The following is a 19,918-nucleotide window of genomic DNA, read 5'->3' as shown; positions in this document are numbered from 1 at the left end:
ACTGTAACAAGTTAGTGTTTCTGCTATTCGTTATTGCTTTTGCGTTGCAATGCGGCGGCAATAACAAAATGTGTGTTGTATATATTATGTATATATGTACAATAAAACCGGAGGAAAATGTAATGTATGTGTAAACACACATGGCCAATAAAGTTGATTCTGATGCTCAACTGACCAGTTCACACTTCTCTTATAAACTACCCCAATGGCTCCACGTCATTCATTTCTGCTCATTCGGAGTTTTGCCATTTTGTCGTTCTTTAGCTGAAGGAAAACACAATAATTCTTCTCTGACAACACTTCCTGACTATGTGCAAGTACATTTTATTTTGTGAGTAGTTTAGTTAATATTACTTGGTGTGAATGATCACATTTACTTCTCTAAATGAGGACAAACAAACACCAAGTAACTCATTGAATAAAAGGTTACCTTTTAAAGTAAAAGGGCTGCAATAATAATTTATTGTAGAACTAAAACATATAATCAAGGTGATAATTATATGGCCAAAAAGTATATTTTTTCAATGCAGGCTGTTCAAGTTGCATCAACATTTCAGAAGTCCACCCATCTCAGGCACCTACTTGACCACAAGTAGTCAAGATGCTTTAACCTACTGTATTCAGTGATATGTTTCACTTTGCCAGCCATGTTTTATCTAATACAAAATTATAGTAAACTCTCTCAATAGTAATATTAATTAATAATATTAAAAATAGTTCACAATCAGAGCCAAACTTCGCACAAATACTCTTGACATATAGCTATGTTATATATTAATATAATAATATATATTAATTTCTATATAAAATATAGTAAATATAGTTACGATAAGAACATACGTTTAATTATATTTTTTGTGCAAAAAAAAATAAAATATATATATATATATATATATATATATATATATATATATATATATATATATATATATATATATATATATATATATTCATTTTCTGTGCACTATCATAAACCAATATACCAGTAATACATATATGAATGTATTATCTACGTCCCCAAGGGTTTTCTGTATATTATACCTTTTTTAATTATTCAAAAAGGCCTCGGGGTTGAGGAGATCGGATTTTATTATGGGTATATTAACCATTCAGATTTTTGGAAAACAGGGCTTGATGCCATAAGGTTAAGTATGATCTTTTTGGCCTGTGTAAAATAAATAATACATATATTTATATATTTTACTATATTTAAATAATAATAATTACAAAAGAAGTGTTTAAGTAGCAACAGCAAAACAATAATCAAACAAAAGAAGTTGTCCCAAAGGCAATAGAAGAGATGAGACATAAAGAGTGTTGCATATTTTTTATTTGATTCATTTATAAATATACTCTATTCAAAGGCAATTGCTTTGTAAAAGATTTAATTATCGTGAAGACAATATGAGAAGAAATCGTTACATCCGACATCCATTAATGTGATGCCAAATGTTTAATTACACCAGTGTGAAGCTTTGCTTCCTGCGAGTAAGTTGTGCAGTAGGTCTGGTGCAGTCTGTGTGGCCACAGCCGCACTCTTCCACGTGGGTGTATGAAAAGGGGACCACATCTCCATTCAGGCAGTCCAAGTCAACAGTGCGATTGCTGGAGCGTACCTCCCTACAGCAGGAGCAAAACTGCTCCAAACCAGCTGCTGCTTTGGAGTACCTGAAGAAAGCACAGGCAACTCAAAATCTGTACAAACCACACCTAAACATTTTAATTTTTCCATATATTAATAGGTTTGCAAATATCCAGAGAAATGACAAATATTAGTGACGTCCTTACTTGGTGAAGGTGTTGCAGGATCCTTCACAATATGGCATATCTACCTCCTGTTTAGACTGACAGCTGTTGTGCCACACATGCGTTTTCATGGATACTAACTTGCAGGCCTTGTCCTTCTCTATGCCTTTTCAAAAGAGACGCACAATTAGCTGGATTTATTTAACTACTTTTTACCCAAAAGTAAAGGAAATGTCATACTCACAAATTTTACAACAGCCATCTTCTGAAGTCTGAATTGTGCCCTGGGGAGGTCAAAATGTGTTTTAACATTTGTTTTCACATACACAGACAATCCAGATCCCTTTGTTTAAAGATATAAGTGGTACTTACTGGTTGGCATTTGGTCGGCTGGAATGGCGGGCAGACAATGTGTGAATTGAACGTTGTTAAAGTATCACCGACCTTAATACAGGTGTAATGCTGACACTTATTCTCAGATGATGACCAGGTATCTCCTGGCTGAAGAGCAATGAGATGGATATACAGACACAGACACAGACACAGACACACACACACACACACACACACACACACACACACACACACACACACACACACACACACACACACGACGATATCAACATTAAAACTGAAGTGACTGAAGTACTGAGAGTCTTTGGTATTATCATGTTGAGTCACAGTCAACAGAGATGATTCAACTTACCTTCAAGGTGATCTTGGTATCATTAACACTGACAACACAGTGTGTCTGTACACACTTCCCACAGCATTCATCTAAATCAGTTACCATATATGTATATCCCTGAGACAAAGGGGGAGATTTAGTTGTCCATTTCTTTATGTTCACTTTCCTAAAAAACAGATTCTGAGAGGAACGATTGTATTGTGTGTATAAGTATGATGGTTGAAATTTCTCTTACCAGGGCACAGTTTTCTTGACATTTCTGAAATTCACACTTTATTTTAAATAAACCAGAACCGGAGTCCACCTCATTGGTACAGACACAATCCTGACACGCAGGCCCAGGAACCGAAGAGCCAGGCTAGCAGATAAAGAATAAATGTATTCACACTTGTGTTTTTAGCCATAAAGAACTGGTGCAGCAGGCGTCAATAAACAAACAAACAAAAGTTAAATATTTCCATACATTTCATATTTACCTGGTATTCATTGTTTTTGTGGACACAAACTCTTTTAGGCTCTAGAAAAGAGCAAGACATTGGGAATTAAATAAATGTGTCGTTATCATTGTTAGGTTTTCATATCAATTCAAACTATGAATGAATGTGCTTACCACATGTATGTTCAGCACAGCATTTTCCCTCAGGAACACTGACAACTGGCGTAAATCCTACCGGACAGTTCATGTTGTAGACTGGGCAAGCGTTGCTTTGACATTCTGTGGAGATGATATTACGTTCACAGTAAATTAGAACATTTTCAATGTATAACATTCTGAAAACTCTGGAGAATGAATATGTATCGATACTACATGTCTTACGGCAAACAAAGGCAGTACAGCAGGAGTCTGACGGATTAGTTTGATTGACGAGGACAAACCCAGGGCCAGTGCAGTTTGCTATAGGTGGTGTTGGGCATGCCTTGGGTTTGCAAGTCACAGTCTTGGACTCCTCACAGATGCAGTTTTGGCATTTGTACTCAAACCTCTCATTAAACTAAAAGAATAAATCATACAAAATCAGAATCAGAACCATTTCTTTGCTAGGCATGTTACACATATGAAGAATTTGTCTTTGTGGGCGGTGCATACATTAGACAACAACAATCAACACAGTGCAATAGAAACATATTACATTTACAATAGAATATACAATCTAAAATAAATTGCACAGACAATTGTTACTTAATTGTTTCTTGCAGATAAACAGCACAGGTTAAATATTAACTGATAATGAATAAAAGACTCACCTCACGGGGAATGCCCTCAGGATCCAGACATCCTGTTGGAAAATGAGCACTTTATGATTGATATATTTAGCTCAATGATAGGCCTCGAGAATATACATATACTTACCACATTTATCAACACATATACTAGAGTCTTTGTTGAAGAGTTTCATTCCATCAGGACAAAAGCAGCCCTCAGTAGTGTAGTTCATTGTTGGTTCATTAGCACTATAATATTGAATCATCAACAAAGAACAGTTAGTTGACAGTTTTTCTTCCAGATCTTTAAAACACAGCAAATTCAATATTATGTAATCTACCACTACTTTCTGGTAACAATAAATATATATTGCCTGATTTTTGTCTGAGGAAATGCTCATGTACACAATGAACTGCAAAATGTATACACCTTATTTTTGTTTAACTTACTTGTCATCACAGGTGGGTTGTTCTGCAGGACCACATGGCTTGTAAACTTTGCCAGACGGGCAGTCATTTGCTGTTAGTGAAGAAAGGAACCTAATTAGTTATTTTAAAAAATGCATACATCCTACCTACTGTATACAATAAAATGATTGCACTGATCTCAGTTTTCACAGTTAAGGGATTGCTTACCACACACGCTGGTGTGGTTTCTCCAGTGCAGACATACTCCAGCCTGAGCACAGGCAGCAGCATATGTCTGCAAACTTGTGCACTCCACTGCTGGGTTGGCAACATGGCAGCTATCAAAAACACAGCCTTGGTAGAAATTCTCAGGAGAGACAAAGGGGTGGCACGCTGCAAAGAGACTGTGAAAGTAAAACACAAACAAAAATAAAAAACGTGTTGTCAAACTTATGGGGATGACTGTGTACTACTACAATAGATTAGATAATTTGTACCTGCTCTTAAGCAAGTGACATATGGAGTCTGGCATGCATGGAGTAAAGGTTGGTAGAGGTCCAGGTATATTGGTGGGTGGTACAGATGGTATGTGACAGTTGGGTTGGTAAATGTCTTTTGCAGGCCAATAGTCAGCCATCACTGCACAGTTTTCTACTAACTTGCCTCCAGGCAGCTTGCAGTCATCAGCCTGGTTGTTATTGCATGTTCCTGGTGGCAGTCACAAAGTCGTTGAAATACAGTCAAATTAATATATAGGATTTGGCAATATGGCTACAGGTAAAAGAAATGTTCTTACCACAATGCCCTTGTGTGTTAGTGCCAAAATATTGATATGGAAGGGTGACACTAAAGCCAGTTATTCCAAATGTTATAATCACTTTTATGTTAGGAATCTCCAAAATCAAGTTAAGGCCAGTATCCAAGATTTTAACACCTTGATGTGAATAAGGTAGTTTCAGACGGACTCCATTTTTCAGTGCCTATGGGAAAAACGTGAATACACTATATGATAAGAAAAAATATTCTGTACTATGGCATAGGGATACATCAAACTATTCCATATACATTGACAGTGCGATTATCACTGTCAATGTATATGGAATAGTTTGATGTATCTCACTTAAGTTATTCAGTATAAGTATGATTTTCTGAAAATACAATAAAACTGTTTTATGACTGTATATTGGCTCACCTCCAACTGCACTGCTCCAAGAAGGTTATGATTTATAAGTGTGACAACTTCTGATTGGTACGATATAATTATTGATCGTGGGCAAGAAACATCTTCATTGGGATCACAATAGACATTGTCAATATAAATGTTCAAATTATGTTTGGGTAAAATCTCTTCCATTAAGACGTAAGTACAGTTTCCTTGATAACTGTAGTATAATCCATCAAATGTGATGTAATGAGGATCTCCCCAGCCTTCACAAACACCTGAAAACAAACAAAACAATCAGTAAAAAATGACAAATTTACTTATAAGAGAAATGTAAAGTGAATATGTCATACACCGTTTTAACCAAAGAATGACTTACAGTCACAAGCATAATGCTGGCAGCAGTGGTACTCATCATACACAAGAACTGGTTTCTTTCCATTGGTACAAGTGATGTTCTCAAGGGGTGGACATTCATATGGAACTATTTCAATTGTATTATTCTCAATGCATCTGGCCATGGTGCAGTTGCACAAGAGGAAGGTCTCATTTTGCTGATTAAAGAGAAAAAAAGGGTACGTATTTAAAGTATGTTACCATGAATGCAAATATGTTTTATTGTGAAAGACACATTAAGATTCTTACTGCTACATCCCATTCAGGGCAGAGAGGACGAATAGTTGTGGGGGTGGGTGTAGGTTTAGGAGTGATTGTGCTACCGCAGGGGACAGTCGTGTTGTGAATCTCACAAATATCAGAACATATCATTGTGAGACATACACCTGATCCAATGGGTTCCCTGTCTAATATTACATCCCCTAAAAGTAAGAAATAAGATAAAGAATAGATTAAACAGCGGTAGACCGCAAAACAAAGACTGTGAACTAATTTAGCATGTTCCGATCAAAGAAATTATTATATTTTTTTCTTACCTATACTATAATGCTTTCCATTAACTATGCAGAAGCATGTAGTAGTAGCGGGGATAAGGGCCTCAGTTGGTGCAGGCCCTAATGTGGACAATGGGGGACCAGTAATAATAGGTGGTTCAGTTGGTGGGGTTGTGGTTGTGGTTGGCCTTTGGGTTGTAGTCGTTGGTTTAGTGGGTGGGATTGTAGATTTTGTGGTTGTCTCTTGTGTTGTAGTCGGTGTTGCAGTTGATGGAGTTGTCAATTTAGTTCTTGGCTCCTGGGTTGTAGTAGTTGGCTTAGTTGGTGGGGTTGTCGATTTTGTGGTTGGTTCCTGTGTTGTAGTGGTTGGCTTAGTTGGTGGGATTGTAGATTTTGTGGTTGGTTCCTGTGTCGTAGTAGTTGGTTTTGTTGGTGGGCTTGTAGATTTTGTGGTTGTGGTTGGCTCTTTGGTTGTAGTAGTTGGCTCAGTTGGTGGGGTTGTCAATTGTGTGGTTGGCTCTTGTGGTGAAGGTGATAGAGTTGTTGATTTTGTTGTTGGCTCCTGTGTCGTAGTAGTTGGTTTTGTTGGTGGGGTTGTAGATTTTGTGGTTGGTTCCTGTGTTGTGGTGGTTGGCTTAGTTGTTGGGATTGTAGATTTTGTGGTTGTGGTTGGCTCCTTGGTTGTAGTCGTTGGCTTAGTTGGTGGGGTTGTCGATTGTGTGGTTGGCTCTTGTGGTGAAGTTGAAAGAGTTGTTGATTTTGTTGTTGGCTCCTGTGTTGTAGTAGTTGGTTTTGTTGGTGGGGTTGTAGATTTTGTGGTTGTGGTTGGCATTTGTGTTGTAGTAGGTGTTTGAGTTGGTTGGGTTGTCAATTTTGTGGGTGGCTCTTGTGGTTCAGTTGATGGAGTTGTCAATTTAGTTGTTGGCTCCTTGGTTGTAGTAGTTGGCTCAGTTGGTGGGGTTGTCAATTTTGTGGTTGGCTCTTGTGGTGAAGTTGATAGAGTTGTTGATTTTGTTGTTGGCTCCTGTGTCGTAGTAGTTGGCTTAGTTGGTGGGCTTGTAGATTTTGTGGTTGTGGTTGGCTCCTTGGTTGTAGTAGTTGGCTTAGTTGGTGGGGTTGTCAATTGTGTGGTTGGCTCTTGTGGTGAAGTTGAAAGAGTTGTTGATTTTGTTGTTGGCTCCTGTGTCGTAGTAGTTGGTTTTGTTGGTGGGGTTGTAGATTTTGTGGTTGTGGTTGGCATTTGTGTTGTAGTAGGTGTTTGAGTTGGTTGGGTTGTCAATTTTGTGGGTGGCTCTTGTGGTTCAGTTGATGGAGTTGTCAATTTAGTTGTTGGCTCCTTGGTTGTAGTAGTTGGCTTAATTGGTGGGGTTGTCGATTTTGTGGTTGGTTCCTGTGTTGTAGTGGTTGGCTTAGTTGGTGGGGTTGTAGATTTTGTGGTTATGGTTGGCATTTGTGTTGTAGTAGGTGTTTGAGTTGGTTGGGTTGTCAATTTTGTGGGTGGCTCTTGTGGTTCAGTTGATGGAGTTGTCAATTTAGTTGTTGGCTCCTTGGTTGTAGTAGTTGGCTCAGTTGGTGGGGTTGTCAATTTTGTGGTTGGCTCTTGTGGTGAAGTTGATAGAGTTGTTGATTTTGTTGTTGGCTCCTGTGTCGTAGTAGTTGGCTTAGTTGGTGGGCTTGTAGATTTTGTGGTTGTGGTTGGCTCCTTGGTTGTAGTAGTTGGCTTAGTTGGTGGGGTTGTCGATTGTGTGGTTGGCTCTTGTGGTGAAGTTGAAAGAGTTGTTGATTTTGTTGTTGGCTCCTGTGTCGTAGTAGTTGGTTTTGTTTGTGGGGTTGTAGATTTTGTGGTTGTGGTTGGCATTTGTGTTGTAGTAGGTGTTTGAGATGGTTGGGTTGTCAATTTTGTGGGTGGCTCTTGTGGTTCAGTTGATGGAGTTGTCAATTTAGTTGTTGGCTCCTTGGTTGTAGTAGTTGGCTTAATTGGTGGGGTTGTCGATTTTGTGGTTGGTTCCTGTGTTGTAGTGGTTGGCTTAGTTGGTGGGGTTGTAGATTTTGTGGTTGTGGTTGGCATTTGTGTTGTAGTAGGTGTTTGAGTTGGTTGGGTTGGCAATTTTGTGGGTGGCTCTTGTGGTTCAGTTGATGGAGTTGTCAATTTAGTTGTTGGCTCCTTGGTTGTAGTAGTTGGCTTAATTGGTGGGGTTGTCGATTTTGTGGTTGGTTCCTGTGTTGTAGTGGTTGGCTTAGTTGGTGGGATTGTAGATTTTGTGGTTGTGGTTGGCATTTGTGTTGTAGTAGGTGTTTGAGTTGGTTGGGTTGTCAATTTTGTGGTTGGCTCTAAGATTGTAGTTGCAAGTTTAGTTGTTGTGATTGTAGATGTTGTGGTCAGTTCTTCAGTAGTAGTAGTAGTAGTAGTTGTTGTTGTTGTTGTAGGGTGTGTAGCTGAAGTGGTTGAAATGTTTTCACATATTTCTATCTCACAACATACTCTGATTTTATAGTTGAAACATTTTCGTGGCCGGTTGACCTGGTCCTCTTCTCTACATATCAAACCATATCCCACATCACAATAAACAACTTGTCTGAGCTCATTTATAAAGTCATTGAAGTCTCTGTCAGGATAATCTGTTGCTCTACAGTCAATTTCTTTGGGAGTATCACATATTGTTTCGTTATTATTTCTGATGTTCTCATATGTTTCCCAGTCACTTTTGTCCTTGGCCGTATCCACGTCATACCAGTCTGACCAGTCACACGTTGTAATACAAGGTGTAGTTGGCTCCTGTGTTGTAGTAGTTGGCTTAGTTGGTGGGGTTGGTGATTTTGTGGTTGGCTGCTGGGTGGTAGTAGTTTGCTCAGTTGATGGGGTTGTTGATTTTATGGTTGGCTCTTGGGTTGTAGTGGTTGGTGGAATAGTAGATGTGATGGTTGTTTCTTGGGTTGTGGTAGTTGGTGGAATTGTAGATGTGATGGTTGTTTGTTGGGTTGTGGTAGTTGGTGGAATTGTAGATGTGATGGTTGTTTGTTGGGTTGTGGTAGTTGGTGGAATTGTAGATGTGATGGTAGTTTCTTGGGTTGTAGTAGTTGGTGGAATTGTAGATGTGATGGTGGTTTCTTGGGTTGTGGTAGTTGGTGGAATTGTAGATGTGATGGTGGTTTCCTGGGTTGTGGTAGTTGGTGGAATTGTAGATGGGATGGTGGTTTGTTGGGTTGTGGTAGTTGGTCGAATTGTAGATGTGATGGTTGTTTGTTGGGTTGTGGTAGTTGGTGGAATTGTAGATGTGATGGTTGTTTGTTGGGTTGTGGTAGTTGGTGGAATTGTAGATGTGATGGTAGTTTCTTGGGTTGTAGTAGTTGGTGGAATTGTAGATGTGATGGTGGTTTCTTGGGTTGTGGTAGTTGGTGGAATTGTAGATGTGATGGTTGTTTCTTGGGTGGTGGTAGTTGGTGGAATAGTAGATGTGATGGTTGTTTCTTGGGTTGTCGGAGTTGGTGGAATTGTAGATGTGATGGTTGTTTCTTGGGTTGTGGGAGTTGGTGGAATTGTAGATGTGATGGTTGTTTCTTGGGTGGTGGTAGTTGGTGGAATTGTAGATGTGATGGTTGTTTCTTGGGTTGTGGGAGTTGGTGGAATTGTAGATGTGATGGTTGTTTCTTGGGTTGTGGGAGTTGGTGGAATTGTAGATGTGATGGTTGTTTCTTGGGTTGTGGTAGTTGGAGTGGTTGGAGGGGTTGTAGTGCAGGCTTTATTTTCAAATATCACTGTTGAATTTTTGCATATTGCATAATAGCACATGCCTAAATTGTCAGTCACATTGTAAATGACTTCATCTTCCTTGTATCTAGTATTGTTGTAAAAGCAACCTGAACATTCCTCCACACACAACCCAGTCTCCTCATCAAATATGGGCTTATCATCTGGGCATACCGGGTAACAGCCTGTACAAATCAGAGCATCAAACATAATGTATTTTATTTTTGACAGTAAAAGAATTGTTCATTTTTGTAACATTATTTTTTCAACCTTCGACACATAAATTGGGTCGGTGGTCTTGAATCTCCTCTTATTTTGCAACATAAAGCGTTCCACATATTATCAGTTTAACATATAATTTACATTCACATGTATCAGAGGGAAGGTGAGACCGTCTTACCTTCCAGGTTGGGTAAAGGTTTGCTACAAATTTCTTCTGGATTCAAACAAGTCTTGTAGCAAGGTTTATGGCATGGGTTGTAGTGCCACTTGCATTCATCTGGGTTATTATAGTAATCACAAAAGACAGCTAGAAAAAAAAATACATGGTATGTTATGTTGCAAACATAGTAAATGTTGATCTGTCATTCAGTAAAAAAGACCTTCAACCTCATGCGCAGGATAGAGGAAATGTGGGGAAAAAGAGTTTGAGAATAACATGCAGCCAATAGGTTAGCCAGCTAGGAATCAAACTCGGAATTTGCTGCTCAGAGCATTTGCACTGCACCCTAACTACTCAGCATGCACTGATGCCTGTATCAATTTGGTGCATTAAATTATCAAATAGATAATACAATTAAAAAGGGTGGAATATTAGATGCCCTGTTGATAATTAAATAAATAAGTCATAACAAATTGTGGGATCTAAAAACAGGTTCAAAGCACCAGAAAAGACGAAACAAAACATAGTTTAATCTAAAGGTGAATTAGTTTTTTACTTACGACAGATTTCTGGTGTTCTCCATGCCACACAGACAGAAGCTGCATTACAAGCTTGAGCATAAGCTGCGACTGCTGAGCATAAGCACTCGCAGTCACCTCCAGTGTCGCAGGCACATGAGTCTTTCACACAGTTTTCATAAAATTGGTGTGGCTCTACCTGTTCAGTTAACAAAACATATGATAGATCAAAGTTAGTTTTTAACTCCTGAACTTTAAATAATGATCAAATCTAAACAAATGTGTAATTACCTTATCGTGGCACTCTTTGAATGTATTTCCAGTTATAATGCTGCACATCATTTTTGCCCAGGGATGTCGCTTGGGTCTTACGGCACAAGGGTCAGAATTTATATCTACATCTGGGCATTGGCTTGATACTTTCCAGCTATTTGCAAATTCGAACAAATTGCTCACAACCAGCTGACCCTGGGTGGTGAAGTCATTCTGTCCATCATCATCAAAATCTCCACACAGGCCACATACCTCTCCCTGTACAGCCAAACAAAAAGAGTTAATGACTTTTTTCACATAAAGATTATCTTCCATATTAATACTCTGGCATTACAAAGAACACACATTCAACAGGCATACACATACTTGCTTCATGTTGATAGACATTTGTTGAAAATATTGAATATTGTAAAGTATGAAAGACGTTTTTTAGCAATGATCATATTCTTTACATCAATACCAATGGTGTACCAACACTTTATACTGTAGTGGGTGTAAGAAAAATGACAGCTCGACCCCAGATGACAATAAATGGTACATCCAAACAAAACTCTACCTCTAAACATTTTCTGTAACGGATTTCAGTCATCATCATTTCAATAATGACTGTGACTCACGCTGTGCTGTGGTTCCAGGATGATGCGAACAGTAGTTTTGCCATCCCACATCACTACCAGACCAATGGCAGATTCTATCACCACATACAAGCCAACCTTCCTTATTCTGTACTGAATTTCAGCACCAACGCCCAGGTCAACCTCTTCATATTTACCCTTTGACAGTTTGACTTCTATTCGCTGCAATGTAAAAGAGATATTTAGATGTCTTCATTGTAATGTAAAAACAACAATTTGATATGTGACAGAATTTGTTTGATTATGTTAAGTGTTTTAACAGAATGAATATCAGGCGTTGGTATGAGGTCTTACCCCTAGCTGGACTCTGACAGTTTTGGAGCATGTGGTGCCTGTAGATCCGCATGGTACATTTTCTGTGATAACTCCAAAGTGGTCCTGTACGGTTTTATTGCCACATTTGTTCTTAAAAGAGAGATATTTGTTAAACATTTTCGCTTCTTTCCTTCATAGTAGACAAAGACCAGTGATCAAATCAAAATAATTCAGCTTGGCCTTTCCTCATCTACAATGCTTTAAGATCATTAAATAAAAGCTAGAACATTAAATGCAAAGGTAATTGTTCCCCAGGAGAAGAAAGATTATATAGTTATCTGCATTTTTCATTCATATTTTGTATTATGGCAAGTAGTCATCTTAACATGAATGTAAGTAAACAAAACAAATATTGGATTTTAACTTTGATGCTCAAGATTAGCAATAAGTTACAATTTCTTAAATGTCATAGCTGTGACTTTCACAGATAAAACCCAACACAACAGTATGTTAAGTTCAGCTAGTCTGAAGTCACTCCCTAATTACTAAATAGTTCACTGCATTTACTGTCCAACATTTTATTTGAGTGTCCTAATTCTAAATGTGACAATTGCGGTTGTATAACTCAACAACTTTCTTTTTTGACACAAAATAATAATACATAAGTGTATTAAATCTAAAAAATGAGTGAGGAAGGGAGTGATTTCAGACACAGCCTCGCTTTTGGAAGATGTTTGACATGCTTTGTTTACCTTTACAGCAACATAGGCACAATGTCCTTGAAACCCATATGTTCGTTGATCAAATGTATTGTAGTGACCACTTCCGTAAATAATGCAAGTTCCTGGACATTTTTTCTCACTGCACTCCCAGCTTCCACTTTTGCAGGTACTAGATCAGAAATGGTTAAATAAGGTCCAGAGTCTTAAATACTACAATCCAGTAAAACATGCAAGAAAATATGATATATTTATGCAATATTATGAATCTGATTAGGGTCATACCATATGTTGCACTGGTCAGGGATTTGTGATCCAGGGGCATAAATCTGCTTATTATATTGACATGGACATTGATTTTCTTTCACACAGGAACCTTTGCCATCGTCAAGGAGGCCACTTGGACACCGACAGCCAGATTCACACTCTGTGAAGTCCTGGGAAAATAGAAAGATCACTGTGACTGAAAATGAGAAGAAATTACTCCTAAAATTAAAAATCACTGTTAAAAACAACATAGAAACTGCTGTAGAAACTACTGCAACTATACACATGTGTTGTATCTTATTCATAAAATACTGCCCACCGTTAAAATCTGAAAATACAAGATATATAAGACTTAGCACTCACACACACATCGCTGTCCAAATTTAAACAGGTCCGTGCACAATGCAGTCCCTGCTCTCCTGTGCCCGCAGCGGAGCAGTTAAAGTACACTTTTGGAAAAGTGCATGCTGTAACAGAAGTAGAAACTTTATTTATTGGACACATTAATTATCAACAAGACCAGAATATGTAACAAGCTGTTTGTGTTGGTAAAAAAAAAAATGAAGATGTACTTGATGAGCGGGCTCTCCACGAATGGCAATGAAGCATTCCATTGGTACAAACACTAGACAAAGACATCAAACATATAAGATGACATGCACTCAAAAACTAACAATCTAGTTATTTAAAATCCTAAATAATGTCGGGATTACAATCATGAAATTTAAAAAAAAAAAAAAACAATAATTAAGTCCAATGTCACCAGCAACTGACTCACCAGTGCTCGTCTTTCATGCTGATGGACTTTCCTGACTTGATGTACACTTCATTATGGTAGCACGGACATTTTGCCATGGGAACGCAGATGCTATTTTCATTTAAGTAGAGACCCTCTGAGCAGGAGCAGCCATCCACAGGCAAGAAGTCAGAAGTGCAACTTTGCTGCATTGTGCCCAGTGATCTGCAAGTCAACTGGCATCGCTGATGCTTGTAAGAGAAGATTTGAGACGCTGGGCAGCTCCTTGTGTATTTATCTGTTTTGTGCACAATGTGAGAATGGTTACGTCATAGTTTTATGGCTAATGAAAGGGAAAATATTCATCAAACTCCAACTTTAACACAAATTAATAAAAATAAATCCTTACCGCACACATTCTCTCTCCAGTCAGTCAAGAACACTCCCTTTGATGCACATGCCCGAGCGTAGGACGAGAAGACGGCACACAAGCAGTCCTCACTCTTCTCACAGTTACAGCTCGCATAAGTACATCGCTGCAGGAGACAGCAAACCATTTTAGAGGATTACAGTTCCATCAAAACATAATTCAGTGAAAGACAGACAGAAAGGTTTTGCAGTACCTTGTAGTACATCTCAGGATCCACCACTGAACGGCACTGCGCAAAATTGCTGTCTGGACTCAGTAGCAAGGCGCACCAGTGTTTAGCATACCTCTCTGGAAAAACAATAACTTTTTATGTTAAATATCTAGAACGGCTGAAATTGCCTTGAACACATCATAATTGCAGAGTGGGTGTAAGTGTTAAAAGCTGGGAGTCCATCCAAGAAACATACAGACAAAAATGGTTATAAAATTCTATAAAACTTTTTACCGTTTTCCACACTGAGGGAACAGGGGTCCTCGAGTCTTTCCTCTCTATCTCTGCACATGAGGTTAGCCTTCCAAGAGTTACCAAAGGTTACTGCTGTTCCCTCCACGATCCCCTGAGGAGTCTTCATGTCATCAGACAGGACCATGTTGTAGTTCCCACATAAACCTGAAAGAGACAAATATTTTAGAAATAAAGTAGAATTTTATCCTACACTAGTATTATATTATCTGAAGCCACAAAATGGGAATATGGAAGGGGGCAATCAATATATTGAGAGGATAACTCAACTAGGAATTTAGTTAATTTACTCAATAAAATGAAAAGAAATATAAGACAAACAAATGGTATACAATGATAATTAAGGGTTTGCCGTGTTTAAATTGAAGTTCCACAGTTTTATTCATGAAGAGAGAGAAGAAGAGGGAGATGCAAGGGGTGCGTTTTGGAAGCCAAATACACCCAAGCCACCTATTGACAACTCATATACTTATTGTACGTCTATTGTTTTGGTTTGTTAATTTGGAAGGATTCAGGGGTGTTGGGAAGACGATAAGACAAATATAAAACTTACCACGTGTCTTTGCTCTGTAGCTTTGTTCCAGGCTGACGTAGACTTGCATAACAGGAACATGCTGGATCTGAATTTGCAACCCAAAACTAGTCTGGAGCAAGATGTGAAAGGATGAAGCATGGAATATGTTGATGTCACCTTTGGATATAGAAAAATACAAAAACAGTCAGGTTATTGATGTCATTTCATGAATGACAGATGGCAACAACGCGTTTCAGGTTTCTTGCTGAGTTTCTAATTGTCCGACCCACCTGAGTGGTATGGTAAACTGATGGTCTGCATGTTCTGCTTTACTGCACCATCAGAAGTGAACATTAGAACCTGAATCAAAACAGAATCAATCATTTGAGTTGTAGTTGCAGATATCAGTGTGGATCTATAAAAGACTACAGCCTTCTTTCCTGATAGACTTAAACTCACATTGTTTCTGTCATTGTTCAGCAGGATTGTAAGGCTCTTCAGACAAGTGTCTGATTCTTGATTTGCACAAGGAACCAGCTGAACCAGGAGAGTAAACTTTGGACTTGCTTGATCCTGAAATATACAGAATGAGCGCAATTAAAATTACATATATACATTTACATCAGATCCACTACATGGTATCATTTCTGCCATTTAATTGGATCAAGGTATGGCTCATTCACCTTTCTTTCCACTTTGGCTAGAGTATAGTAACAGTCTCCATGAAAGGTGTAGGTTTTCCCATCAAAGGTAGTTAAGTGTGAACCCTCTTCAATTGCACACGTCGCAGGTGTTTGAAGGCTCTCACAAGCCCATCTACCCTCAACGCATGTACTGAGAAAAGCCAAACAATTTAAGTTAACAATTAAAAAAAGCAATCCAAGCAACCACATGAAATATTATGTTGATGACATATGTGACTTACCATTCCTCCCTGTCCTGCCGGTAGACCTCACCAGAGTTATAGATTTTGTTGTGTTTGCATTGGCATTTAGATTGCGCAATACACCCTCTCATGGAAATATCATCAAATACAGTTCCTGGAGAAGACACACATGACATGGACATGAACATTCACAGACTGGGAAATACAAATCTGAAAGAATCTTTAAGTGTCATTAAAAGTGAAACGTGTGAACAGCACTGACCAGGAGGACAGAAGCAGCCGTCAATTTTGTGGTCCTCACACAGTGAGCTTGTGTCTGGAAGTGCACATGTGTCCACACAAGGGGAGCCGCTCTCTTCATAAATCATGTTGTATGGGCACTGTTTAGCTGTGAAGATATGGTACAATTGAAATAAATTGAGGTAGGTATGACTTTGTGTGAATTATTCAACAATATATGAAGGGTGGAAGTAACTTAATATACATGTTTTTTCTTAAGTATAACACTGGTTTTTGTGTACTTATTTTACTTATACAGTTTTAACTACCTTCATGTGTTTTTGCTAACTTTCAAAACACATTAATTGCTACTGAAGTCCGCCAGTAAAGTAAGAATATCTGGCCTTCATGTATGCAGTTGTTAAATGTCTTTTCTGGTAATTTGTTCCCTTATATAGAGTAACAAATGATATTATGACAGAGCAGCATGATTAAATCTCATCATGTTTAAATCGAAACACAGTACCTTATCTTCAAAGGACAATTACGATGAGTTTATTTTTCCTTGCTTTATATTCTCTCCACCCTATCCCATAAAAAATATAATGATTGTTAAAAAAACAAAAAAAAACAGAGAAGGGAACCTACCACAAAGTTGAGGCGTCCTCCAGTTGGGAGGCTGTCCACCTGCGTGGGAGCACTGTCGAGAGAACTCAGACAGTGTGCTGCACACACAAAAGTCATTTGTACTGTTGGCACAGCCACACAAGTCATGCACACAGGCCTGGATGTAAGGTTCAGGGTTAATCAATTGGGTGCAGGAGCTCCAGAGCTCTGAGCGCAACATCTGCTTACAGGTGGTTTGCTAAAAAAAAAAAAAAAGAAAGAAAAATGAAAACAAGTTACTCTGGAAATGCTACCTGAGTAAATAACTAAATATCACTATTCCTAACACTCTGTGGATAATGAACTCACAAACTCCTTGCATGACTCCAGCACAGCCTGAAATGATTCATCTTCCTCCTCAAAGGGGTCCTCGCATTCATCGTTCGGACGATGGACTTTCTGTTTGTTTCCAAACTCAATGGGGCTGATTTTGCGACCTGCATTTCATTGTGATTATATTGACAAATGTCAAAGATAAGGTTGATGGTTGTAGAAATGCATTAGTAATAGAGTGAATAACCATATATACCATTATGAATGAACTCATTGTGGACTGAAAGACCGTTGAAGTCTCCACAAAGTCCACAAGTACGATTCACATATTCAGCATCCAGTTCCACCTGTAACAGAGAAAGAGGTTATGACAAGTTCTTTCACAATTCAATTATATTTAAAATAAAGCAAACACAACACCAGTGAATAATAATTGCATCAGAAAATGGCATGAATAGGATACATTATTTTGATTTGATAATTAATATAATTAAATTACCACTATTATTTTTCTTGTGTTGTCTAAGACTAACTCAATCAAGAAAGTAAATTGACTGAAAGACAAGTCTCAGAAATGTATTCAAATAAGACCTATAAGAAAAATAATTAACATGATTGTATGTCTGGGTGTTGGTCTGTTCCATCTTAGTTAAAAGAAAACAATTATTCAACAATTAAAACAATTTAGTTAGTATTAATTGTTCATATTTTACAATAGACTTCTTTAAGTCTATACAGTAGCTTCCTAAATCTATTTTGAGGAGAGCTGTAGAGGTTGTTCTGCCTGGTATATCATACCATGACTGCATCATCACTGTACCACATGACAGTGATGCCAACTTTAGATTGGAGCTTGATGTAAATCGCATTCTGTTCCAATTGTACCCCTCCATTGTAATATGGCGTTTTAACACTAGGGAAAAAAGGCAGTTAATTATGATACATAAATATAATTAAATAAAAAGAGAAACATAGTTGTTTTCACAGCTGTATATTGTTTTACTTACGGGAGGTCATTCACAGTGATCACGTCCTTTGTGAGGTGAAACAAAAGGTCATTGATGGTGACCACCACATGACTGACTGTAGGGTTTCCATCTTTGGCTACCCTCTTCATGTGCACGGAGAACTCCTGGTAGTAGGAGTCGTGGCAATCGGAGACCAGGTTGTACTCACACGTACCGGGGAACTGGTACACGTCACCGTCAAACGTCTTGAAGTGCTCTCTGCCCCAGGTGCTGCAGATGTTGCTGACATGGTTGCGAACTGAGGAAGATTTTTTTAGTGAAGAAGACATGAGTTAAATGTTCTACAAGCAGAATGATCCATCCACACAGTATTTAAAACAATCAGCATTTTACCCAGTCTGGCTTGGACATCGATGACACTGGCAACAGACAGAGCAAGGAAACACAACCACACACATTTCCACCTCATCATTGCCCCTGTGGTCTTGCTGTCACCAAAGAAGGTAATATTTTCACTGCACTTGACAGTCCTTTATATTGAGATTGCCCTTCTATTTTTGCTCACGCCTTCTGTCTTAAATTTTATTGCCAAGACATGGGAAACATGTGCTGAAGGGATGTCTAACGCCTTTCACAAGTCCAATATAATCATTTGACATCCTCATCACTTGTTTGAACAAATATGCACATTGATTAAGAATTTTTTATTCCTAGAGGAATGGGCTGCAATAAAAACAGTTTTGTTGACAGTGTGCTTCTTTTATTATATTAAACATACATCCTACTTTCATAAGTAGTTCTGCCATACTGTGACATAATTCTTGATAATTAAACCTTTCAATGAAGTGATTAGAACTTATTAGCCATGATACCTTCATATGATATATATATATATATATATATATATATATATATATATATATATATATATATATATATATATATATATATATATACTTTGCATGTGAGAAGAACGAGAACTTGGCCGCCAACTTCCTTTTACAACACCACTTTGATGATGATTAAATTTTCATATACATATATAGATATATCTATATCTATTTATATATATATAAACATTTGTATATGTATACAAACATATATATATATATATATATATATATATATATATATATATATATATATATATAATTATTGTCTAACCCTGTCACACAGTGTCAGCTGGGATATGCTTGAGCATGCACAGAATAGACAGGTATAGATTACTTTATGACTGTAGGCTATGACAAATTATGCAGATTCATTTCCAGTTAACATTTGATGAATGATAGTGTTGTTGTTTTTACTTATATTAAACTTATAGCTAATACATTATAATTTTGCACTCTTTGTTAACAAAGATCCCAACTATTGAGAAACTGACTGCTGCAATATTGCCTGTAAATCAATGAATGAGTCTATATACCCCTGTGTCAAATGTTTAATATTTAGTGCAATCTTTGTTAACAGAGCCCGAAAGACCATTCATTTATTGTTTTGATTGCATGGTATTCTTTGATTAATCTTTTTCATATATATATAAATGGTGTTTAACTGTGTGGACAGTAACTGAAGGGCAATTTCAAACTAATAACGTCTAATATTTACCTTCATGGAGGTTATATTAACATGCAGGCTTTGTTAACAACAGCATACATGGGCAAAGGACAAACCCAATAATTTTGGAGTGGATTCAAATCATAAATACTTTTGCAAAATAGGACAGGAGGTCAAATAGGATATGGCCTATTCTAATTACACTTTTAAATGTTTGTTATTAATGAATATAATTATCTAAATTGTGTCTGGTCATACTATAAACAACAGGAGGCAACCAACTTATTTCACAAGTTCTCAGTGACCTTTTCA

The 19,918-nt window shown here is 37.8% G+C and overlaps 1 protein-coding gene across 1 annotated transcript; it reads right to left on the bottom strand.

Annotated features, from left to right (window-relative positions):
* Positions 1-1,368: 1,368 nt before the first annotated feature.
* On the bottom strand, positions 1,369-18,518 carry LOC137804458 (mucin-2-like). The gene is made up of 46 exons (XM_068603707.1): positions 18,443-18,518; positions 18,089-18,347; positions 17,880-17,994; positions 17,338-17,428; positions 17,118-17,245; positions 16,791-17,007; positions 16,186-16,311; positions 15,963-16,077; positions 15,721-15,871; positions 15,497-15,610; positions 15,328-15,397; positions 15,077-15,214; positions 14,506-14,670; positions 14,254-14,348; positions 14,040-14,166; positions 13,673-13,928; positions 13,467-13,519; positions 13,258-13,361; positions 12,913-13,064; positions 12,661-12,799; positions 11,948-12,058; positions 11,636-11,815; positions 11,037-11,276; positions 10,788-10,944; positions 10,246-10,374; positions 9,837-10,030; positions 8,556-9,251; positions 6,140-7,895; positions 5,853-6,025; positions 5,587-5,761; positions 5,238-5,485; positions 4,842-5,025; positions 4,543-4,753; positions 4,274-4,449; positions 4,088-4,157; positions 3,786-3,886; positions 3,680-3,711; positions 3,252-3,426; positions 3,045-3,149; positions 2,911-2,951; positions 2,670-2,792; positions 2,453-2,551; positions 2,119-2,247; positions 1,991-2,030; positions 1,789-1,912; positions 1,369-1,668 (listed from the first exon to the last, which is right to left on the bottom strand). Exons 1-46 carry the CDS (start codon positions 18,516-18,518, stop codon positions 1,458-1,460), a joined length of 8,571 nt encoding a protein of 2,856 aa, XP_068459808.1. The 3' UTR covers positions 1,369-1,457.
* Between the last annotated feature and the right edge of the window lie 1,400 nt (positions 18,519-19,918).

Source organism: Clinocottus analis, unplaced genomic scaffold (assembly GCF_023055335.1).
Source record: "Clinocottus analis isolate CAN_PGR_092001 unplaced genomic scaffold, fCliAna1.0.p SCAF_6, whole genome shotgun sequence".
Taxonomy (NCBI): Eukaryota; Metazoa; Chordata; class Actinopteri; order Perciformes; family Cottidae; genus Clinocottus; species Clinocottus analis.
The sequence above is the reverse complement of the archived record's forward strand: the minus strand, read 5'-3'. Positions and strand labels throughout refer to the sequence as shown.